General features: G+C 45.0%; 1 protein-coding gene and 1 non-coding gene across 2 annotated transcripts in view; both read left to right on the plus strand.

Moving 5' to 3' along the window:
- Positions 1-2,610: 2,610 nt before the first annotated feature.
- The window catches only part of LOC136872312 (uncharacterized), a 256,624-nt gene continuing 238,253 nt past the window's right edge, over positions 2,611-20,981 (plus strand). The window contains exons 1-3 of the mRNA XM_068227426.1: positions 2,611-2,774; positions 9,841-9,947; positions 20,283-20,373. Coding sequence (XP_068083527.1) covers positions 2,615-2,774; positions 9,841-9,947; positions 20,283-20,373 — 358 coding nt within the window. The 5' untranslated portion in view covers positions 2,611-2,614. The remainder of the gene's footprint in view (positions 2,775-9,840; positions 9,948-20,282; positions 20,374-20,981) is intronic.
- Positions 7,638-7,717, plus strand: TRNAT-AGU (transfer RNA threonine (anticodon AGU)). Its single transcript has one exon. It is a non-coding gene; the product is annotated as a tRNA-Thr (tRNA).

The following is a 20,981-nucleotide window of genomic DNA, read 5'->3' on the forward strand; positions in this document are numbered from 1 at the left end:
CTGAAACTGCTTGATACCCGGCACATGTTGAGAACTTGTTCGATCTTAACCAGCCTTAGTCACACTTCATGGCATAGAACATGAGTGCTTTGAGACTGATATAATTTTTCCATGAAAGTTTTGAAATGATTAATACAACAAACATTCTTGACTGAAACTGAAGCTGAGAACTTCAGTCGGTGGTTAAGAAAGTGCCATATAAAGAGCTGGGATATTTCTGCCTTAACCTGCTTCTTACTCCTGAAATTACGTGTCGAATATTAAGCACATGAAATAACCTCATTCATAAACTCCGCAGCACGAACTGGAGAGCAACAGCAGTTACACTTCTAGCATCTGTGATCAGCTTAGAGCTCTCTGTGGCTGAAAATTGTGCTACAGTGTGGATGATTAGCCCTCACAGAAAGAAAATTGACACTCAGCTCAATATAGCAATGATGCTTGCTGCGTGCTTGTTGTTTGAAGGGGCCTAACATCTAAGGTCATCAACGCAATATAGCAATGAGAAACATCTGGATTCATAAGATCTACTGCACTGTAATGGCTCCCAACACTCAGCCATATAGGCATTCGACATGCACTATTATCAGCCCTTCAATAACAATTCACGTTTCGATTACCTGCTTGGTCTTTTCCGAAAATAGTGTCCAATCTATTTCAAAGATCCTTCTTAAGTTCAACGACGTACATGCAACTCCATACACCTTACAGCTCCTGAAAATTCATGCAAACCAAGCAGCCTATCTGAATCTAACTTTTGTAAAATTCGAGTAAAATAAAGGTCAACGTTGCGAGTGTATTACGCTTAATATGGATGATTGCGGCTCTCTAACCCTTCTATTAAACACAGGAATAACACTAGAATAAAATACATATCATGCACAAATACCCACACCAAAAATACAAAAATGAACCTACAAATTCCCTCGGTTCCCCAGCTATCTAGCTAAACAATAAAAAAGTAAAGGTAACATGCATCCCGATCCTGTCCATATTTACAGTTACAACAATACGAAATGAAATAATGCAATCTGGTAGAAAATTCTACTAAAAATCCCTAACCTAATCCTCACTAGCATTTAATGTATTTCATACATCATGCCATCATAATAAACACATGCCATTTAACTTTGCAGCTCTCATGACGTCGTTAGCGACTCACACTGCTCCTTATTCCATGGCTAGCACACTTTGCACACGTTGATTAATTCTTATTTCTTCTCCTAGTGAAGCCATCCTCTTGAAACACGTTCCTATAGAACAACAACACACATATGTACAGCCAGTTTCTCTTCACCGCTACACGCGCACGGTGCACAGCATTGGCCCCACTACAGGCTGCAAATAAGAAGCCTATGTGAATAAATTAATATGAGCACATTATTCACTTTGTAAGATAAGTATCTAGGGTTCAATACTTGTCGATAGCAGCGGTCCAACGGATACGTAACGCACACGATCAGTTTCTCTCGCATTCACGACCCGACCAATGGTAATATACGTAAGCGTCCTTCGCTTTATTACCAGTCTCGGACTTGACAAATAAATGTAATTTTTTTTTAGATAACACACTGTTCACTAGTACAGTTTACATCGTTCTTGGTCTGTGTGACCAGACAAGGACAAACTCTGCCCACGTGGCAGCGGCTCCGCGTGTCGCGTACACTGGGAGGAGGACGTTCCACCGAGTGTTGAGCTTAAATATGTTTCCTGCCGTCTTTAGCTCTAGGGGAATCCCCGGGTGTTTAAACAATCAACCAATCAGAGTTATTGTGTTGCTTAACGTCTCTGAATTTCACTTAAATAATGATTGAACATACTGATATATACCAAATACTGACTCATTTGAAGTTCATAATTTGCTCCCAAATATTTATAATACTCAGACCTGTGGAATAGCTACAAATAACGGGTTTAACCACCATCTCACAATGAACACAGCACCCTCAGAATAAAGTTGGACATTCTGGATTCCTCACTTCGTGCTTCCCAATATTCAAATTAGCCACACCCCTAATTTCTCATTGGCTCGACTCAACTAGTGGTGTAACGAACCCTTACACGTGCGTTCAATACTGGCTTGCTTTAAAATTTGTAGCTTGTCACGGTCGGTGGAAATTTACAGGCTAATATCTCACGCCTGACCGTCTCCTTTACTTCCGGTTTCAATTCTAGCTCGCTACTCATGTACCATCAGACTACAATCCACGTTAACTAAATAATTAAATATGCCAAATGAGCCGTCAGGATACGGTGTAGTGTGCCAGTTCTAGCTTATTAACTCGAGTTCGGAGAGACTGGGTTCCAGCCATTCTCCCAGGTATTTAAGCCTGCTTATTTCTTCATCGTTCCTTGCTTCAGATTCGGTGTACGAGGAGATTTCACTGATGTTTGTGATGTATTGTGATTTATATTATTATTTATAGTAGTTTGTATGCATAGTTTTTCCTTCATTGTGTAATGCCATACGATTAGTTTGAAATAACACCTAAAGGCATATGATACATTCTAATGACAGGTATGGAATATAGGATCATTACAATAGCCTTATGTCATTTTCCTGTTCTTCATTTTTACACTATGCAATTATTGTTCCTTGTTCTAGAAGCTGACAATGGAGCTCCTCACGATTATTTTAACAGCAGGGCTGGTTCTAGTTGCGACTTTTCTCTACGCAAAGAGAGCTAAGTTTGTTCGCCGAGTGGACGCGATCCCAGGACCTGTGGGCTGGCCTCTTCTGGGCAATGTGATGGATGTTTTGGTTCCCCGTAATCGTGAGTTGTAACTTCATACTTTATCTATAGGTATAGAGAAGGTAGTGCATACTGAATTACCCGGTAAATCGCCAACTTTAAATGAGGGAGAGAATTTTCGTACGATGACAGATTTTTATATTATTTCAGTTCCACGCGTTGTTTTATTCAGCATCATTGTGGATATATTTATTCTTCATCTTCATCTTCTTCTTCTTAATCTGCTTACCCTCCAGGTTCGGTTTTTCCCTCGGACTAAGAGAGGGATCCCACCTTTACCGCCTCAAGGGTAGTGTCCTGGAGCTTCAGACTCTCGGTAGGGGAATACAGCTGGGGAGGATTACGAGTACCTCGCCCAGGCGCCCTCATCTGCTATGCTGAACAGGGGCCTTGCGGGGGGTATGGGAAGATTGGAAGGTACAGACAAGGAAGAGGGAAGGAAGCGGCCGTGGCTTTAAGTTAGGTACCATCCCGGCATTCACCTGGAGGAGAAGTGGGAAACCACGGAAAACCACTTCCAGGATGGCTGAGGTGGGAATCGAACCCACCTCTACTCAATTGACCTCCCGAGGCTGAGTGGACCCCGTTCCAGCCCTCGTGCCACTTTTCAAATTTTGTGGCAGAGCCGGGGGTGGCAGCTAATCACACTAACCACTACACCACAGAGGCGGACGTGAATATATTTACTTGAAGTAATGTATCAGCAGCCCTTGAAGCAGATGTAGAAAACGACTATCTAGATTTTTCATAAAGAAATACCTTGCAACTCGATATTAAAAATGTATAAAAGATTTAAATCATTCTTTCCTTTTTAGTTTACCCTCCAGGGTTGGTTTTTCCCTGGGACTCAGCGAGGGTTCCCACCTCCACCGTCTCAAGGACAGTGTCCTGGAGCGTGAGACTTTTGGTCGGGGATGTAACTGGGGAGGAAGACCTGTACCTCGCCCAGGCTGAACAGCGGCTTTGTGGGATGGGAAGATTGGAAGGGATAGACAAAGAAGATGCCTTAAATTAGGTACCATTCCGACGTTTGCCTGGAGGAGAAATCGTAATTCACGAAAAACGACTAACAGGATGGCTGAGGTGGGAATCGAACCCACCTTTACTCAGTTGACCTCCCGAGGCTGAGTGGTTCCCGTCCCAGCCCTCGTTCACCCTTGAAATTTCGCGGGAGAGCCGGAAATCGAACCCGGGCCGCGAGGGGTGGCAGCTAATCATACTAATCACTACACCACAGAGGCGGACAACGATTTATGTACAGCTCTGAATTTTGTGTGTCCCAACGACTATATTTATATGAAAAACTGACAAAAATATATGTCCATTTCTGCGCTACACGGAAAACCACCGAACCATGGATATATTTTTGGGCTTATAAGAGAATTCCGCCTCTGTGGTGTAGTGGTTAGTGTGAATAGCTGTCAGCCCCATAACGCGAGTTCGATTCCCGGCTCTGATACGACATTTGAAAAGTGGTATAAGGACTGGAACGGTGTCCACTTTGCCTCGGGAGGTCAACTGAGTAGAGGGGGTTCGATTCCCACCTGCCATTCTCGAAGTGGTTTTACGTGGTTTCCCACTTATCCTCAAGGCAAATGCCGAGATGGTACTTAAATTAAGGCCACGGCCACTTCCTTCCCTCTTCCTATCTCTTCCGATCTTCCCATCCACCAACATTCCTCTGTTCAGAGTAGCAGGCGAGGCCACCTGGGCGAGGTACTGGTCCTCCTCCCCACATTTTATCCCCCGACCCAAAGTCTCATGCTCCAGGAGATTGCCATTGAGAAGCGGGATCCCTCGCTGAGTCTTGGGGAAAAACCAACCCTTGAGGGTAAATGGATTAAGAAAGAAAGAAAGAAAGACAGAAAGAAAGAAAGAAAGAAAGAAAGAAAGAAAGACCAGAGAGCAAGTACAGATTATTTGGTTGTTCTCCTTTCAGCAGTCTCTTACGACATGCAGCGGGTGCAGAAAAAGAGTTCGTATGAGTCGAAACAAATACGTAGCATCATAATGGCAGCTGATCCAGCACACAGCATTCACATGCCATGTCACAAGATAGCTCCACCTATCAAGATCTACGTCCAACAAAATGGTCGCGGATTTAGTACACAATTTTATGGCCATAAATATTTGCATGATACACATTACGAGAGTAGCCTTCGTGGCTCAGGCGGCAGCGCGTCGGCTTCACCGCTGGGTTCCGTAGTTCAAATCCCGGCCACTCCATGTCAGATTTGTGCAAGACAAAGCGGTGGCGGAACAGGTTTTTCTCCTGTTACTCCGGTTTTCGCAGTCATCTTTCATTCCAGCAACACTCTCCAGTATCATTTCAATTCATCTCTTAGTCATTAATCATTGTCGCAGGAGAGTGGACAGGCTGCGGCAGCCGGCACAATTCCTATCCTCACCGCAAGATGGAGCTTCATTTATTCCATCCCTGACCCGGTCAATGACTGGAAAACAGGATGTAGGTTTTTTTACACATTACAATAACATTCTGCTTCCTTCGGTGACGTTATCGTGTGTCTGCGTTATTATCTGTACAAACTGCGCAGTTTGCCCAGTTTATCGCTCAGACGTGACGTCGCACGTGAAAATCGTACCGATAAACTGGAGGTGTGTGCTCTTACTGTCATCTATACGAAATGCAGTCACAGGCATTGGAAACTCATTTAAAACGCTGTGCCATTTGTACCTACTGTATACAGAAGACAGTGTTCTGGCACACGGTACTGACGTGACAGGAAGATGACGAAGACTTACAAGGGGAGATCTCGATGTCCACACCACCGATTTTGTACAAAATTTGTAGGCTGGTAGTACTATCTCACGAAAAAACACCGGCAAAGTAGTAGCGCGCAACTCTTAAAAATTTCCAAAAGAATCGATTTTGAAAATGTCGAGAAAAGTTACGAGAGCTTTAGCATGCCAGGTACCATCAAACGCAGCAGTGTGGCGCGGTGGGCGAGTGGTTAAGGTTCGCTCTACAGTTGTGAAGATGGTGAGGTCGAGTCACGCTCGTCTCATCTCTTTTATTTCTGACATTTCCCGATACGCTTTTTCCTCGTGTTGCGAATGAGAGCAGCAGTTAGTCACTGTCTAACCGCGTTGTGTCATGTACGGTAACGGTTGTGTGCGACGTAACCAGACGCGCTCTTCATAAGTTCGATGGTCATGGAAATCTTACATGTTGAAATATGTTCGGTCCGCCTCTGTGGTGTAGCCACCCCCGGAGGCCCGGGTTAGATTCCCGGCTTTGCCACGAAATTTGAAAAGTGGTACGAGAGCTGGAATGGAGTCCTCTCAGACTCGGGAGGTCAACTGAGTAGAGGTGGGTCGATTCCCATCTCAGCCATCCCGGTAGTGGTTTCCCGTGGTTTCCCACTTTTCCTTCAGGCAAATGCGGGATGGTACCTAACTGAAGGCCTCGGCCGCTTCTTTCCCTCTTCCTTGTCTATCTCCTCCAATCTTCCCATCCCCCGCAAGGCCCCTGTTCAGCATAGCAGGTGAGGCCGCCTGGGCCAGGTACTGGTCATTTTTATCACCCGACCCAGAGTCTGAAGCTCCAGACTCCACACTAACCACTACACCACAGAGGCGGACTTCTTGTTTTTCAATTGGCTTTACGTCGCACTGACACAGATAGGTCTTATGGCGACGATGGGTTAGGAAAGGCTAGGAGTGGGAAGGAAGTGTTCGTGGCCTTATTAATGTACACCCTTAGAATTTGCCTGGTGCGAAAATGTGAAACCATGGAAAACAATATTCAGGTTTGTCGACAGTGAGGTTCGAACCCACTATCTCCCAAATGCAAGCTCATAGCTGCACGCCCCTAATCGCACGACCAACTCGCTCGGCTTTTCATTTATTTATGATTAGCTGCCACCTCCGAAGGCCCGGATTCAATCCCAGTCTCTGCCACGAAATCTGAAACGTGGTACGAGGGCTGGAACGTCGTCCACTCATCCTCGGGAGGTCTTCTGAGTAGAGGGTGCTCGATTCCTATCTCAGCCACCATTGAAGTGGTTTTCCCTGTTTCCCACTTCTCCTCCAGGCGAATGCCGGGATGGTACCTAACTTACGGCCACTGCCGCTTCCTTCCCTCTTCCTATCCCTTCCGATATCCCCATCCCCAACAAGGCCTCTGGTCAGCAAAACAGATGAGGCCGCCTGGGCGAGGCACTGGTCCTCCACCCCAGTTGTATCCCCCGACCCAAAGTCTCACGCTCCAGGACACTGCCCTTGAGGCGGTAGGGGTGGTATCCCTCGCTGAGTCCGAGGGAGAAACCCAACCTTGCAGGGCAAATGGATTAAGAAAGAAAGAAATGAAATTTCGTATGGCTTTTAGTGCCGGGAGTGTGCGAGGTGTAGTTCTTTTGATTTAACTCCCGTAGTCGACCTGCGCGTTGTGATGAGAATGAAATGATGATGAAGACGACACATACGCACAGCCCCTATGCCAGCGGAATTAAAGAATGATGGTTAAAATTCCCGTACAAGCGGAAATCGAACCCGGTACCCATGTGACCAAAGGACAGCACGCTTACCATCTAGCCATGGAGCAGGACAGAAAGAAAAGAAAGAAAGAAAGAACGAAAGAAAGAAAGAAAGAAATTCATATTCATTAGCTTTTTTTTTTTAAACGTAGACTTTCATGACCATAAATGACATTATAGTATTTTGGGTTTATTTGGTCGTTTCGATCTTTCTACCAAGATCTTCAGAGCAGTAAGAATGAAGAATGAAAGTTAATGGTCTACAATATATTTTCTATCGTTCCGATCCTTCTGAACTGTATAGTGCGACCTACTCAGCGCTTACCTTAACAGACGACCATCATCATCTTCATCCAACATAGTCCTGGATGATATCCAGAACGCAAGTGGCGCTGTGGCCTAGTTGGTTAAAGCGCCTGTCTAGTAAACAGGAGATCGAGGGTTCGAGTCCCCCTCCCCCCGGTGCCTACGTTGTTTCTTTTTATCATGGTCTTCAATTTCACTCCATTTCGAATAGCAAAACATGACAAGATTTAATCCACTCCAACCTGAGTGGACAGTAGGTAGAACAAACTTGAGATATATCCGTCAAGTCCGCCAAGTCTGTTCTTCCTTTTTTTCTTTTTAATTAGTCCGTTTACCGTCCAGGTTTAGTTTTTCCATCGGACTCCGCGAGGCATCCCACGTCTGCCACCTCAAGAGCATTGTCCTGGATCGTGAGACATTGGGTCACAATCCCCTCATCCCATTAGATTAGCCCTTTCATTTTCAAAGACGCCAGTTTCCTGTCGACATCTGCTTTGCAACACTATAACTGTAAGTAACGACTGTTTATCAGGCAGCCTGTTATCGAGCGAGCTCCTCTTATAGCTTGGTAGTTCTCCAGCCAGAAAATATTATTTCTGTGTAATTGGATGGTGGTGGTAGACGTTTTGCAAGGGAAAATGGGGTTATCAATTTATATAAGGCATCTACCGCCTTGAACCTGTGTTTACTTGCGGACAATTGTATGTTACAATCATCCGTGTCAAGAATCTAGACAATTTACAGGTGGTCATTCAAATTTCTTTCTTTCTCTCTTAATCTGGTTACCCTCCAGGGTTGGTTTTTTCCTCGGACTCAGCGAAGGATCCCACCTCTACCGCCTCAAGGACAGTGTCGTAGAGCTTCAGACACTGGGTCGGGGGTACAACTGGGAAGGATGACCAGTACCTCGTCCAGGCGTTCTCACCTGCTATGCTGAAGAGGGACCTTGCGGGGGGAAGGGAAGATTGGAAGGGATAGACAAGGAAAAGGGAATGAAGCGGCCGTGGCCGTAAGTTTGGTACCATCCCGGCATTTGCCTGGAGGAGAAGTTAGAAACCACGGAAAACCACTTTCAGGATGGCTGAGGTAGGAATCGAACCCGGGCCTCCGGGGATGGCAGCTAATCACACTAACTACTACACCACAGAGGCTGCTTAACTCCGGTTGTTATGCAAGTTATTTATGACAAGGCAGAAGGAATATAGAGCCGGCCTCGCGGTGTAGGAGTAGTTTGCGTGCCTCTTACCCGGAGACCCCGGGTTCGATTCCCGACCAGGTCAGGGATTTTTACCTGCATCTGAGGGCTGGTTCGAGGTCCACTCACCCTATGTGATTACAATTGAGGAGCTATCTGACGGTGAGATGGTGGCCCCGGTCTAGAAAACCAAGAATAACGGCCGAGAGGATCCGTCGTTCTGACCACACGACACCTCGTAATCTGCAGGCCTTCGGGCTGAGCAGCGGTCGCTTGGTAGGCCATGGCCCTTCAATGCTGTTGTAGCCATGGTGTTTGGGTTTGGATAAGGAATATAGAAACGTGTCCACTGACTCTTGCACCATTAACTCTGATTCTGAGTTTGTGTCGTACTTCGAACAGTACAGGTGAAATCATTGTAGCAATGTCCAGCTTCATTGGGTAAATGGTTAGCGTGCTGGCCTTTGGTCCAGAGGGTTCCGGGTTCTATTCCCGGCCGGGTTAATTACGATTGCTGGGGGGCTGGGAGTGTGTGCCGTCTTCATCGTTAGAATTCATCGTAGGTAGGGCCCCATCCTCACATACGCGCAGGTCGCCCATACGGCGTCAACTCAAAAGAACTGCACCAGGTCTCTTCGGAGGCCATACGCCACTAAATTGTAGCAGTGAGTCTAATCGTTTTATTTGTAGGTTACTTCGGTAGGCGTAAATACGATCACTGTAAGACCTGTCTGTGTCGGTCTGATGTAAAACAAATAGAAAATATAAATAAATACACCGTGCGAGAACGGTTCTGACGTAATTCTGTCCGAAACAGCCGTAGGAATTTAATGACAAAGACTGTGTATTCATCGGCAGAGGTTCCACATTCGTTCAGGATATCTGATTCACTAAACACACAAGGATGTTAAACACAAAGATCCTTAAAATAGAAGCAACAACAAAAATTAATAGCAGCAGCAAAAAAGAACAACATTGATATTTTACTTGAAATCAATCGCTTGGCCTGTTTATTTGCTTGTAACGCCGTGACATGAGTCGTTGCGGCATCCCTTCTTACACGTAAGTTAAGCAGACACGTATGTTACAGGTCTGATGGAGGTGATCGAGATGAGACACAAAGAGTGGGCTCCGATATACCGCATGTGGAGCGGTCCTGTTGCAGAGGTTCACCTGACAGTGGCTGAACATGTCGAGGTATGTAATACATCTCTGAGAGAGACTATTCTGTAAGTAATAAGCTACGGTTCTGTTGGTTGTTTAAGATAAGCATTCCTAGCAATTTCTTTCTTTCTTTCTTTCTTTCTTTCTTTCTTTCTTTCTTTATTTCTTTATTTCTTTCTTCTTCCGCTACTTTCCCCAGATTGTGGCGGGTGCAATGTGTGTTGCACTAGTGTACCTGGCCCAGTTTAACGATCGGACGCCCTTCCTGACACCGACTCTATATGTGGGGATGTTTTCACTACTGCGTGTCCCAGTGGTGGGTGGTAGTGTGGCGTATTATACATTGTGTGTGTGTCAATTAGAGCCCTTTATCACCGAATACGAACAACGTAGGTTAAATGAGGCACTTGGAGAGCGAAGGGTGAACCCGAAAAATCGATTATTTTCTTACTGACTAGGCAGGTTCTGGAGAACACAAGCTATCTGATTTTCTACCGTTTCAACCCTCGCCTCTCTATCATTTCTAAAACGGGAGGAGGAGACAACAGAGAACCAAGTAATGATCTTCTAGAGGAGTAAAAGCGAACAGGGAGGCATCCCTTTCAGGAATTCTTTGTATTCTTGGAATTTGCTCCAACCTATTTCTGGTTCGCCCTTCTTCCTCCGTCCAAGGTGATGAAATGAGTCATGTACGAACAGGCAGGCGTGTTTCTAGGAATCCCCCTCCTTTACTTCGTTGTGCCTTCATTCTTACAGTTTATGCGCTAGTTGACACTTGTTCGGAACTCAGTGAGCTTTGTAGAACTGTTTTTGATCCGACTGCGTGCGTGTTCGTGTGAGGAACGATCAACAATGAGATGGAAGCAGAAGAAACCAGACCAGTGGTTAGTGAACTCTGCTAAAATCTATGTGTCAAGAAATGCTAAGAAGATGGTTCTGGCACGCACCACCCGATCATTATGTGGTTTGAAAAGGCGGGTATTGATAATGTCAATATAATTTTCTGTAAGTTGGGGTTGGAAACTCCGATCTTCAAAACGCTTACTTTTCAGAACTGCTTGGTTGAAATGATTGTGCAAAATTGGAAATTGTAAACAGAGCTAGTAGAAAACTTGGACCATTGACTATTCTGTCTCAGTAAATTGTGAAGGAAAGGCTGTTTGTCGCTAGGCTTCCACTAACATCCATTGCATGCGTGGTAAAGGATTACTTTTCGCAACCTGTGCTTGTTGATATCAGAGGCAAGCAAATTACCGGTATCAAGGTCACTAGCAATTGGAAGCAGTTTGCTGATGACCAAATTGAATCTCTTGATTCGGTCACCGTCACTTTGGCTCTTTCAGAAAATACATGCCTCCAGGCTCATTAATAATGGGTGCGTATGAGGCAAACAAGGAATGGATACAAAACAAATATCCTGGAGCTTTGTGAACGAGTTCAAATCGGTGTCCAGCCTCCAGCTATTGACGAATATAACTCGAGTGCTAAGCTTAAAATTGAAACGATTATGCAAAGAAACCCAGATTACCAAAGAATAGTCGCACTGGATGCGGAAATCAAGCTTCATTGACAGGTGCTCAAGACGTGATGAAGAGCTTCGAAGAATATAGGAATGAAAATATTGGGGTTATATGCGTTGCCGACTCTGGAACTTACCTACAGTACTCAGTACGAAAAATAATGACTTAGGAATTCACATCGTTAATACACGAGCAGCTACTGTTCGTGTGAGGGATAAAATCCGGGTCTAGTGAAGTAGTGAGCCTTCTCTGCCACTATCTGGAAAACATTGGCAAGGGACAAGTACAAACCTAAAAATTGTTATTGATAATTGTGCCGGGTGGAACGAGACGATGAGCATTGTTCTATTCCACTTGTTTCATGTTAATTAAGGCCGTTTCGACATCCCCAAACAAGCATTTTGTGATGTCAGAATATTATATGATTGGATGGGGTGTGACGATGACAAACAAACGTTGTGACTTTTGATAATTTTCTCGCCCCGTTTAAGCGGCACGTCTTGTTCCGGTTCGTCTTTTCTTGATGGCTCTTTCAAATTATTCGGGCTCGGCACTTTAAGCCTCGTTTTACGGCCGGATGCCATTCTTGGGCCATGACGTGTGACGTTAGCGGACTGGGAAGTCTAAGTTGACAGAGGATAACAACAGGTTCCAACCTCTGTCCTCAGGAAAAGATTGTTTATACTCATCTCGTCATTTGATCAATAATTCAGCAACTTCACTACTTACTTGCCACTCGTTGGGACTAGATTTCATTGTATTGACTGAACGTACTTGCAGTATTTTTGAGCGAAGGAATATTTTGTAGTGGGTACAGTACTTGCAATGAATTGCGTGTCTTTGTTTCGGAGTAATGACATTATTTCTTTATGTATTTATTAATTTATTTACTTGAAATTGAGAACACCACTAGGTTGAATTGAATTACACTGTTCTAAACGGATTATTAAGAAAATTCACTGCCATGGCACGTCATTTCGGCTTCTCCGCTGAATGGTTAGCGCCCAAGCTTTCGGTTCAGTGGATCTTGGGTTCGATTCCTAGTAATATACAGGGTTATTCACCTAAGATGTTACACGTAAATAACTTCTAAACCATTAAAGATATCTGCATTATTTTTTCATATTCGTATATGGTACCCTAGTGCTTGTAAAATAATGTACTACTTAGTCTCATGGGACGATTAATGTTGGGGATATCACTAATAAATAAAACACTGAATCACTTTACTTCGTCGTGGCTGCCATCTTTATTCTTACTTACTACAAACCAGTACAAAACAAAAGCATAAATACAAGCGATATGGCAGTTCCCAGTAGCTCCGCTAGATAGCAGGAGCTCATACCTGAAATACTAAACTATGTACAGGGAGATTGCATATCCAAATCACATAACGCCGTTAGAGTGTACGAGTCCTTTTCTATGAATCTCCAACATCCTCCCCACCCTGGTCTATCTCGAGTGGGATGACCAGCTGGACAGGTCGTGTCACATTGTTTCCGTTCGAGGTGCGAAGAATAACCGTTCTAGTTCTCCCGTCACGTCCTTCGCGTAATTCTTCGACCCGTGCTTTATTCCACATGTGTCTTGGGCGTGTATCCTCTTGTAGTAAAACTACGTCACCGACCCTGATTCTTGACCCGTGGTCTCTGGGCTGGCGGACTTCGTGAAAATTCCGCAATAGTAGCAAATACTCTTTACTCCAACGCTTCCAGAAGTCGTCAGTCATTCGCTGGAGTAGTCTGAAGGTTCTAACAAGGTCTCGCCTGGGTGGTTCTGGTCCAGTAGGTATCGTGGTGAGTCGATCGCCAACGAGGAAGTGGGCTGGAGTCAATACACCACCATTGTCATCATGTTGCGTCAAGGGTCTTGTGTTTAATACGGCTTCTATGCTGGTCAAAACAGTCCGTAGCCCTTCATCATCAATAGTGGAACGTCCAAGTATTTTCCGTAGACATCGCTTGGTGAGGCCGATTAGTCTTTCCCACCATCCTCCCCACCAAGCGGCACGTGGGGCAATGAACTTCCATGTGATACCTTGCTGGGCCATATAGTGGTGTGTCCGTGCCGCTGTTAGTTCTCTCCACAAGTCTGTTAACTCTGCGTTCGCTGAATGGAATGTCTGAGCGTTGTCGCTGTAGATCGTGTGTGGTATACCACGTCGGCCTATAAACCTCTGCAAGGCCTGTAGAAATTTGTCTGTCGACATGTCACCGCACAGTTCCAAGTGTAAGGCACGCGTTGTTGCACAGGTGAATAATGCAATGTAGGCTTTCTTCATGAGGTTGCCAGAAGTAACGTACAGTGGTCCTGCGAAGTCTAGTCCCGTTACTTCGAATGGTCTGCAAGGACGTAGACGATCCAGAGGAAGTGGTGCTTCTAATTCCGTCGGTCTCCTCCGGTGAACAACTTTACACGGAAGGCAAGTGTGTAAGACCTTCTTGATTGTTTGGCGTGCTCGCAAGATCCAGAATTCTGTGCGTAGTTCAGTTAGGATAGCTGAAACACCTAGATGGTGAAGTCTTATGTGAGTTTGTTTTATCAGAAGTTTACAGAATGCGTGTGAGCCATCCAGAAGTATTGGGTGCTTTTCGTTGTTCGAGATGTCTGCGTGTTGTAGCCGTCCGCCTAGTCGGAGGATACCATGTTGTAGAAATGGATTGTAGCGAAAGATCTTCGAAGCTCGTGCTAGTGGAAGATTATTCTTCAGGGCTTGCAGTTCAGAAGCAAAGCATTCCTGTTGAACTTGCTTTATCCAGTACGTTCTTGCTTCTTCCATTTCTGAGGCTGTGAAGTTCTGACAATACTTGGTTTTCTCCTTCAAACATTTCACGAATCGTAGAATCCACGCGGTAACTCGTAAAAGTTTCCAGTATGTACTAAATCGTGAGGCAGCAAACAATGGTTCTGGGGTGGTGGTTGCAAGAACTTGAGTGGTCTTCCTTTCCTCAGGTAGACTCATATTAGTGGGGGTGACATCTCTGGGCCATGAGTAGGAAGGTCCATTCAACCACGAAGGTCCGTGCCACCATGAGTACAAGGACTCCAGTTGGTGTGCTTGAAGTCCTCTAGAAAGGTGGTCAGCTGGGTTGTTGATTCCGGGACAGTGTCTCCACTGACTGGACGTGGTATGAGTCAAAATTTCAGTCACTCGGTTACAGACAAATGTCTTCCAACGGTTGGGATTACTTCTTATCCACCCCAGTGTGACTGTAGAATCGCTCCATAACGTGGCAGGGATGGACGTTACTCCAGTGGCTTCGTAAAAATAATGTAGAAGTCGGGATCCGACCAAGGCTGCTAACAATTCGAGCCTGGGAAGAGTCACTTTCTTCACAGGGGACAGTCTGGCCTTGCTGCAAACTAAGCGAACAGTGTAAGCGTCGTTGACAAGTGACCGGACGTACAATGCGGCGCCGTATGCTCTTTCGGAGGCGTCGCAAAACACGTGCAGTGATATGTCTGTACCGGAATTTGAAATGGCAATCCATCGTGGTATCCGGATTGGAGAGAGGTACTGTAGGTGTGAGAGCCAATCGTTCCATCGATGGGCGAGATTAGGCGGTAAAATTTCTTCCCATGCCAGTCCTTTGCACCAAGTATCTTGGAAAAGGATTTTGGCAGTGATTGACACGGGTGAAAATAGTCCAAGTGGGTCGTAGAAGCGTGCGGTGGCTTTCAGTAACTGTCGTTTAGTTGCTGGCTGTGTGGATAGTTTTGCAGTGACGTCACTTGGGGTTGTAAAGAGTTCGTCTGATTCCGCATTCCAGTCAATACCTAATACTCGTGTCTGCAGTACAACTTCTCGAGTTTCTGCTTTCCAAATGTTCATTAATGGCAAGGAATTCGTGACCCATTTGGAGAGTGGGAGTCGAATGTGGCGCAGGAGGGCTGTCAGTTCATAATAAACAGTAACGGCCGTATTGTCGTCTTCTACGCTGGCAGTGAAGTCATCCATAAATGTGCAAGCATCTAGGAGAGGCGCTGCCGTGGGATAAGTGTTGTAGTGTAGGGTAGCTAGTTCACGGAGAGTGGCTGAGAGGAGGAACGGGCTACAGGTGAGGCCAAAGGGTAGGCGGGTGAATCGGTACGTTACGACGTCCTCTGTTGTCGTGTAGGTTCCGTCTGTAGTAGTGTCGATGCGGTACCAAAGAAATCTGGTGAGATCTCTATCTTTTTCGTCGAGGGCTAGCTGGAGGAACGCCTGGGTACCGTCACATGCGATGGCCTTTCGATGCAATCGAAACCTTAAGAGGGTGGCAAAAATTTCGGGTAGGAGATTTGGACCCATGTGGAGGGTATCGTTGAGGGATGGGAATCCTGGTTCGTGAGAGGAAGCGTCGTACACTATCCTCCATTTAGTGGCATCTCGTTTCTCCTTCTTGACGGCATGGTGTGGCAGGTAAAACATATTTCCAGGGATTGCGGTATCGGGGGCTAGTTCCACTTGCTCTCGAAGCACGTAGTCCAACATTAGCGTCTGATACATGTTCTTGAAAGTTGCGTCTTGATGTAGCCGTCTCTGTAGTGTTCGAAACCTTGCCTCGGTTGTTGCCAAATTATCGGATAAGACTATATCCCGTTTGCGAGGAAGGGATACGACTCTTCGTCCGTCGTGGATGCAGTAATTGTCGTGGAACTCTTGAAGAATAGCAGCATCCGTGTCGTCTAGTTGTCTGTGTTTCGTCTCTCGAATGCCGATTGTCTCGAGGTCCCAAAAACGTCGCATGGAGTCGTCAGATATCTCGTCATTGTTGACTGAGACGTGGTTCGTCATGACATGATTGACAGTGGTACCAGAACGGTTGCCTGTGAGGACCCAACCGAAGATTGTTGGAAGTAGGACTAAGGAGGGTGTGATGGGCTGTGGTGGATCTAGTTTCACGACTTTCCAATAATTGTCTGCACCAATAAGGATTTCAATCGGCAAGTCATCTGCGTCGTTGGTTTTTGGATCAGCGAGTGGCAGATTGCTGTGGTTAAGAGTGACTGCTGGGTGAGATGAATAAGTGTTGGCACTTTCGAAAGCTGTGATAGTGACGGCGGTTTTTGTCGAAAATCCGATAATTTCAAATTGGGTGAGTCGACGTGGCTGAAAGCTATTGCTAGTTGTTTCGAAGGCTGTGACTGCTAGGTCTCGAGTACAGATTACTGGTAGCTGTAGGGTGTCCAATAATGCCGTGGCAATAAAACTTGATTGACTTCCAGCGTCTAGGAGGCATCGTGTGATTTTGTGTGTCCCTGTTGGTCCTTGTATCTGAACACGGGCTGTCTGCAGAAATGAAAAACTGGGTGGCCCTGTTTCAATCTTTCCGACAGAAGTTGACTGGGATTGGCTCTGGTTGCAGATGGATACGTGGTGAAGTTGTTTGCATTTAGAGCATGACACTCTGCCCTTCTTGTTGCAGTTCTGGACGTTGTGACCTCGATTGAGGCACAGAAAGCATCTTTTGGAGAGTTTCAGCTTCTCCACCCTAGCTTGGGGTAGGACTACTTGTGTGCATCCCTGTGCCCAGTGACCTCTGCTTTCGCAGAAGGCACAGAATGGTGTTATTGTGGGCTTGTTCTGCTCCCTTCCTAACTTTTGTGGCCTAGTACTGACTTGGAGAGCAGCTGCTGTAGGTTGGTAAAGTGATGGAAGTGCGATGCTGGTCTCTCCCCTGAGTTTCTGAGTGCTAAGGGCCGCTTCTACCTCCTCACGAAGAAATTCTATCAGAGACATCATATGACCTTCGGAGATTTTGTTGCGCTTTGCGTGAATCAGCCAACGTGTGCAGATTGCCGCTGGAAAAGCTCGTAAAATCTTCGGGGCAATCACGCGTCCGTAAACATTAATGTCTTCGCCGAGCGCCTTGAGGGCTTGAACTCTACGGTGGCACTCCAGGTATGTCACGTTGAGATCATCAGGATTCTCTGATAATGTGGGTGGTAAATTCTCCAGGTAGTTCAGATGAGCCTGAATTATTTTATCCTTGTCGCCATAACGTTCAGTAAGTAAAGTCTTGACCTGGGCGTACGTTTCTGAACTAAGTGCTATACCATCGACGAGTTGCTTGGGTTCCCCTCGTAGATATCCTCGTAATAACACGTGCTTGCTAATGCCTGGAATCGTGGTGTTGTTGTCAACTGCTGTCTCGAACTGTTCCCAGAAACGAGACCAGGACTCTATGTCACCTGAGAATGGCTCAATGTGTATTGTCGGGAGTTTAAATTCTGGAACAACTGGGGGTGGAACATAATAGCTAGAACTGGGAATGGATGCTGACGCATTTGTCTCTGCTGGTTTCCGTGTAAGAACTTTGTTGGCATGCTGTATAGCTCTTGTTGCACTGTCGACATAGTTTTCACATGCCTGTACATCTGTTTCATAATCTGTGTCGGGTAACTGGTCGTGTATAACATCGTCTGAGGAAACTAATAATTGCAAAGTGTTCTGAAGTCTATCACGAAGATATTCTATTTCGTCATAGTCTGGTGTACTTGTTTTGTCTTTTAAAAGATTGACAAAGCGCGTTAAATTAGCTCGCAGAGTACTTCGCTTTCTTTTCAGAAGGGACAGGTCTTGTATAGACATCGCTGACGGTGTGACAGACGGGCAATTTATGACGGCTGAGGAGGGGGTGCAGATGAACGTGCTGCAGGCAGGGCTTTGTTCCCGTGGCTGTAGGTAGTTGGGCCGGTAATAGTCCGCCTTGTTTCCAGTAGATGGCAGCACTTGTCACACAGACCGGCGTGAAGTTGTTTTAGAAAGAACGATATTCTTGAAGCATGCAGAAATAATATCTACACCAATGCAATAATGCCGTATAATCCCCATATAGCATGCTACGTTAGTGATTCAGTACATTGTATCTCAGAATAAATAACTGTTCTACTCATCGTGATCCTGGGTCGAGTGGCGTGATGAAACATTCCCTTTACAGGAGATCCGTGGTTACTTGGCGTGAAAGTTCTCCAAATCTTGAAAGTTCGTGATGAAACGTATCGTAACTTGAACAGATGGGTTATTTCGGCACCATAAATGTTGGGGATATCACTAATAAATAAAACACTGAATCACTTTACTTCGTCGTGGCTGCCATCTTTATTCTTACTTACTACAAACCAGTACAAAACAAAAGCATAAATACAAGCGATATGGCAGTTCCCAGTAGCTCCGCTAGATAGCAGGAGCTCATACCTGAAATACTAAACTATGTACAGGGAGATTGCATATCCAAATCACATAACGCCGTTAGAGTGTACGAGTCCTTTTCTATGAATCTCCAACAATTAATAACCGAGATATTGATAATAACTCCATATTTTTAAATAGAACGGCACAAATTCGTACAGCTGGTCTAAAAGTTCAACTTAGCACAAGTTCAAATATGTAAGTATTCTCAAAATCGGACAGTTACTTTTTGAGATTATCAATAAGAAGAGAATGCGCTGTTTTGCATGTCGCATCAGACAGCGTGAAGTCGGGCAGGGACATATTGACGCACAATCAGGTTCTTGGGTGTGATTCCAGCCACAGAATGGATACCAAAAATGGAAGTATATCGTACACATGTGATGGGTTTGCAAAGTGTGTATGACAGGCGAGCTCGACACTGGCCAGGGAGGTGTGATTTTTTAAAAGGACTTTGACTTAAAAGGAACATAACGAAAGCTGTAATTGTCACGGGTTTGAATGTACAGCACATACTACTGTATGAATTGAGAAATAAACATAATATAGGACACCGGAAGAGCTCCTTCTAGAAAAGAAAATGAATAATATCCGAATAATCTCCCTTTCCCGTTGTGTGTTCGCCAGTCACACAATAACGTTACACACCCAGAGTATATTACGGTGCATCACATTATGTGTACTGTACGATAGTTTACAGTACATGCCTGGTATCCGTTCTGTGGCTGGAATCAATACCAGGAAACAGCTTGCGTGCCAATACGTCCTTGGCCGACCTACGCTGTCTAATGCGGCACGCAAAAGCCCAAATGCGTTCTTATTGATATCTCAAAAAAAAAAAAAAAAAGTAACTGTCCGATTTTGAAAATACTTAGATATTTGAACTTGAACGCAGTTGAACTTTTAGTCCAGCTGTATGCATTCCTGCCATTCTATTTAAGAATATGGAGTTAGTATCAATATCTCGGTTATTAATCACCCCACGAGAATAAGTAGTTCGTTATTTTTACAACACCCTGGGTACCATTTACGAATATGAAAACAGAATTCCGATATCTTTAATGGTTTAGAAGTTATTTCCTTGTAACATATTTGGTGAATAACCCTGTATATATTTGCGATGAGGCTAGAAAGGGAACATACTCTTTGCGCCTCCCAGAAAGCGCGCTGGTAAACGAGACGAAGAGAACGATGCACAGAAAGGTCGGCCATGCACTCAGCGCTGGAAGCTCCCGGATATCTCACTAGCTCCTTTCAGGAAGTATCGACGGGGAATACGAAAATCTAGCCACGTAACAACCAGTTCCGATGAACCCCTACGTAAACGACCTCTGTCGAGTACGTGATATTCCCTAGTCAATTTGACTACTTTCTGTGTCTTTTACACATCGCTATATTTCGACTGATATTTTATTAGTGTAAATGAATAATACCGGAGGTGCATATGGCCCTGAGGCTCACTCAGCCTACACCAAAAATGAGTACCAGCTTAATTCCTGGAGGCAAAGGCGGCCGGGCGTAGAGCTAACCACTCTACCCCATCACGTGCCGAGGTTAAGAATGGTGGAAGCCTTTACCTTCCACTACTCCAAGGGCCTTCATGGCCTGTACGGAGGTGACTTTGCTTTTTTTGCTTTTTTAAATGAATAATACGGCTATGTTTGTGTTTTACAGATCATTATGAGCAACGTAAAGCATACGGAGAAGTCCTTAGCGTACAAATTCCTACAACCCTGGCTGGGCCATGGATTACTAACGAGCAAAGGTAAGATCAATTGCGTTGAAGACTCAGTGTTTGTTTCGTAAGTGTTGTCTCTGCTAAAAGAGTTGTCGGAGGTTTGAACTTATAGAGAGTGAAAATCTGTTTCTTGCTTTTGTGTTTTCTTATATACATACATGAAAGAGCAAAGAACTGGAATCAAAGATAAAGATTTTTGCGGTTCAGTGGATCTTGGGTTCGATTCCCAGTGTTATGTATATTTGCGATGACGATAGAAAGGGAACATTCCCTTTGCGCCTCCCAGAAAGAGCGCTGGTAAACGAGACGAGGAGAACGATGCACAGAAAGGTGGGTCATGCACTCAACTCTGGAAGCTGGAAACTGTGTAGATCAACAAGTTACAAGATTGTGAGTAACTGCAAAAAAGACCTCGATAATCTTGTAAGATGGACAGAAGACAATAATTTCACTAATAGGAAAATTCCTCTCAGTTTTAATTACTGCCTTGATGGGGTGAAAGTTCCTTATGGGAACTACGGTAATGTAGGGAAATTTATTCATTGAGGTAGTCCACGTAAACGGTATTGTAAATAAAGGGTACAGATCTCTGCACATGGTTATGAGGGTATTTAGAGGTTGTAGTAAGGATGTAA

Source organism: Anabrus simplex, chromosome 4, assembly GCF_040414725.1.
Source record: "Anabrus simplex isolate iqAnaSimp1 chromosome 4, ASM4041472v1, whole genome shotgun sequence".
Classification (NCBI taxonomy): Eukaryota; Metazoa; Arthropoda; class Insecta; order Orthoptera; family Tettigoniidae; genus Anabrus; species Anabrus simplex.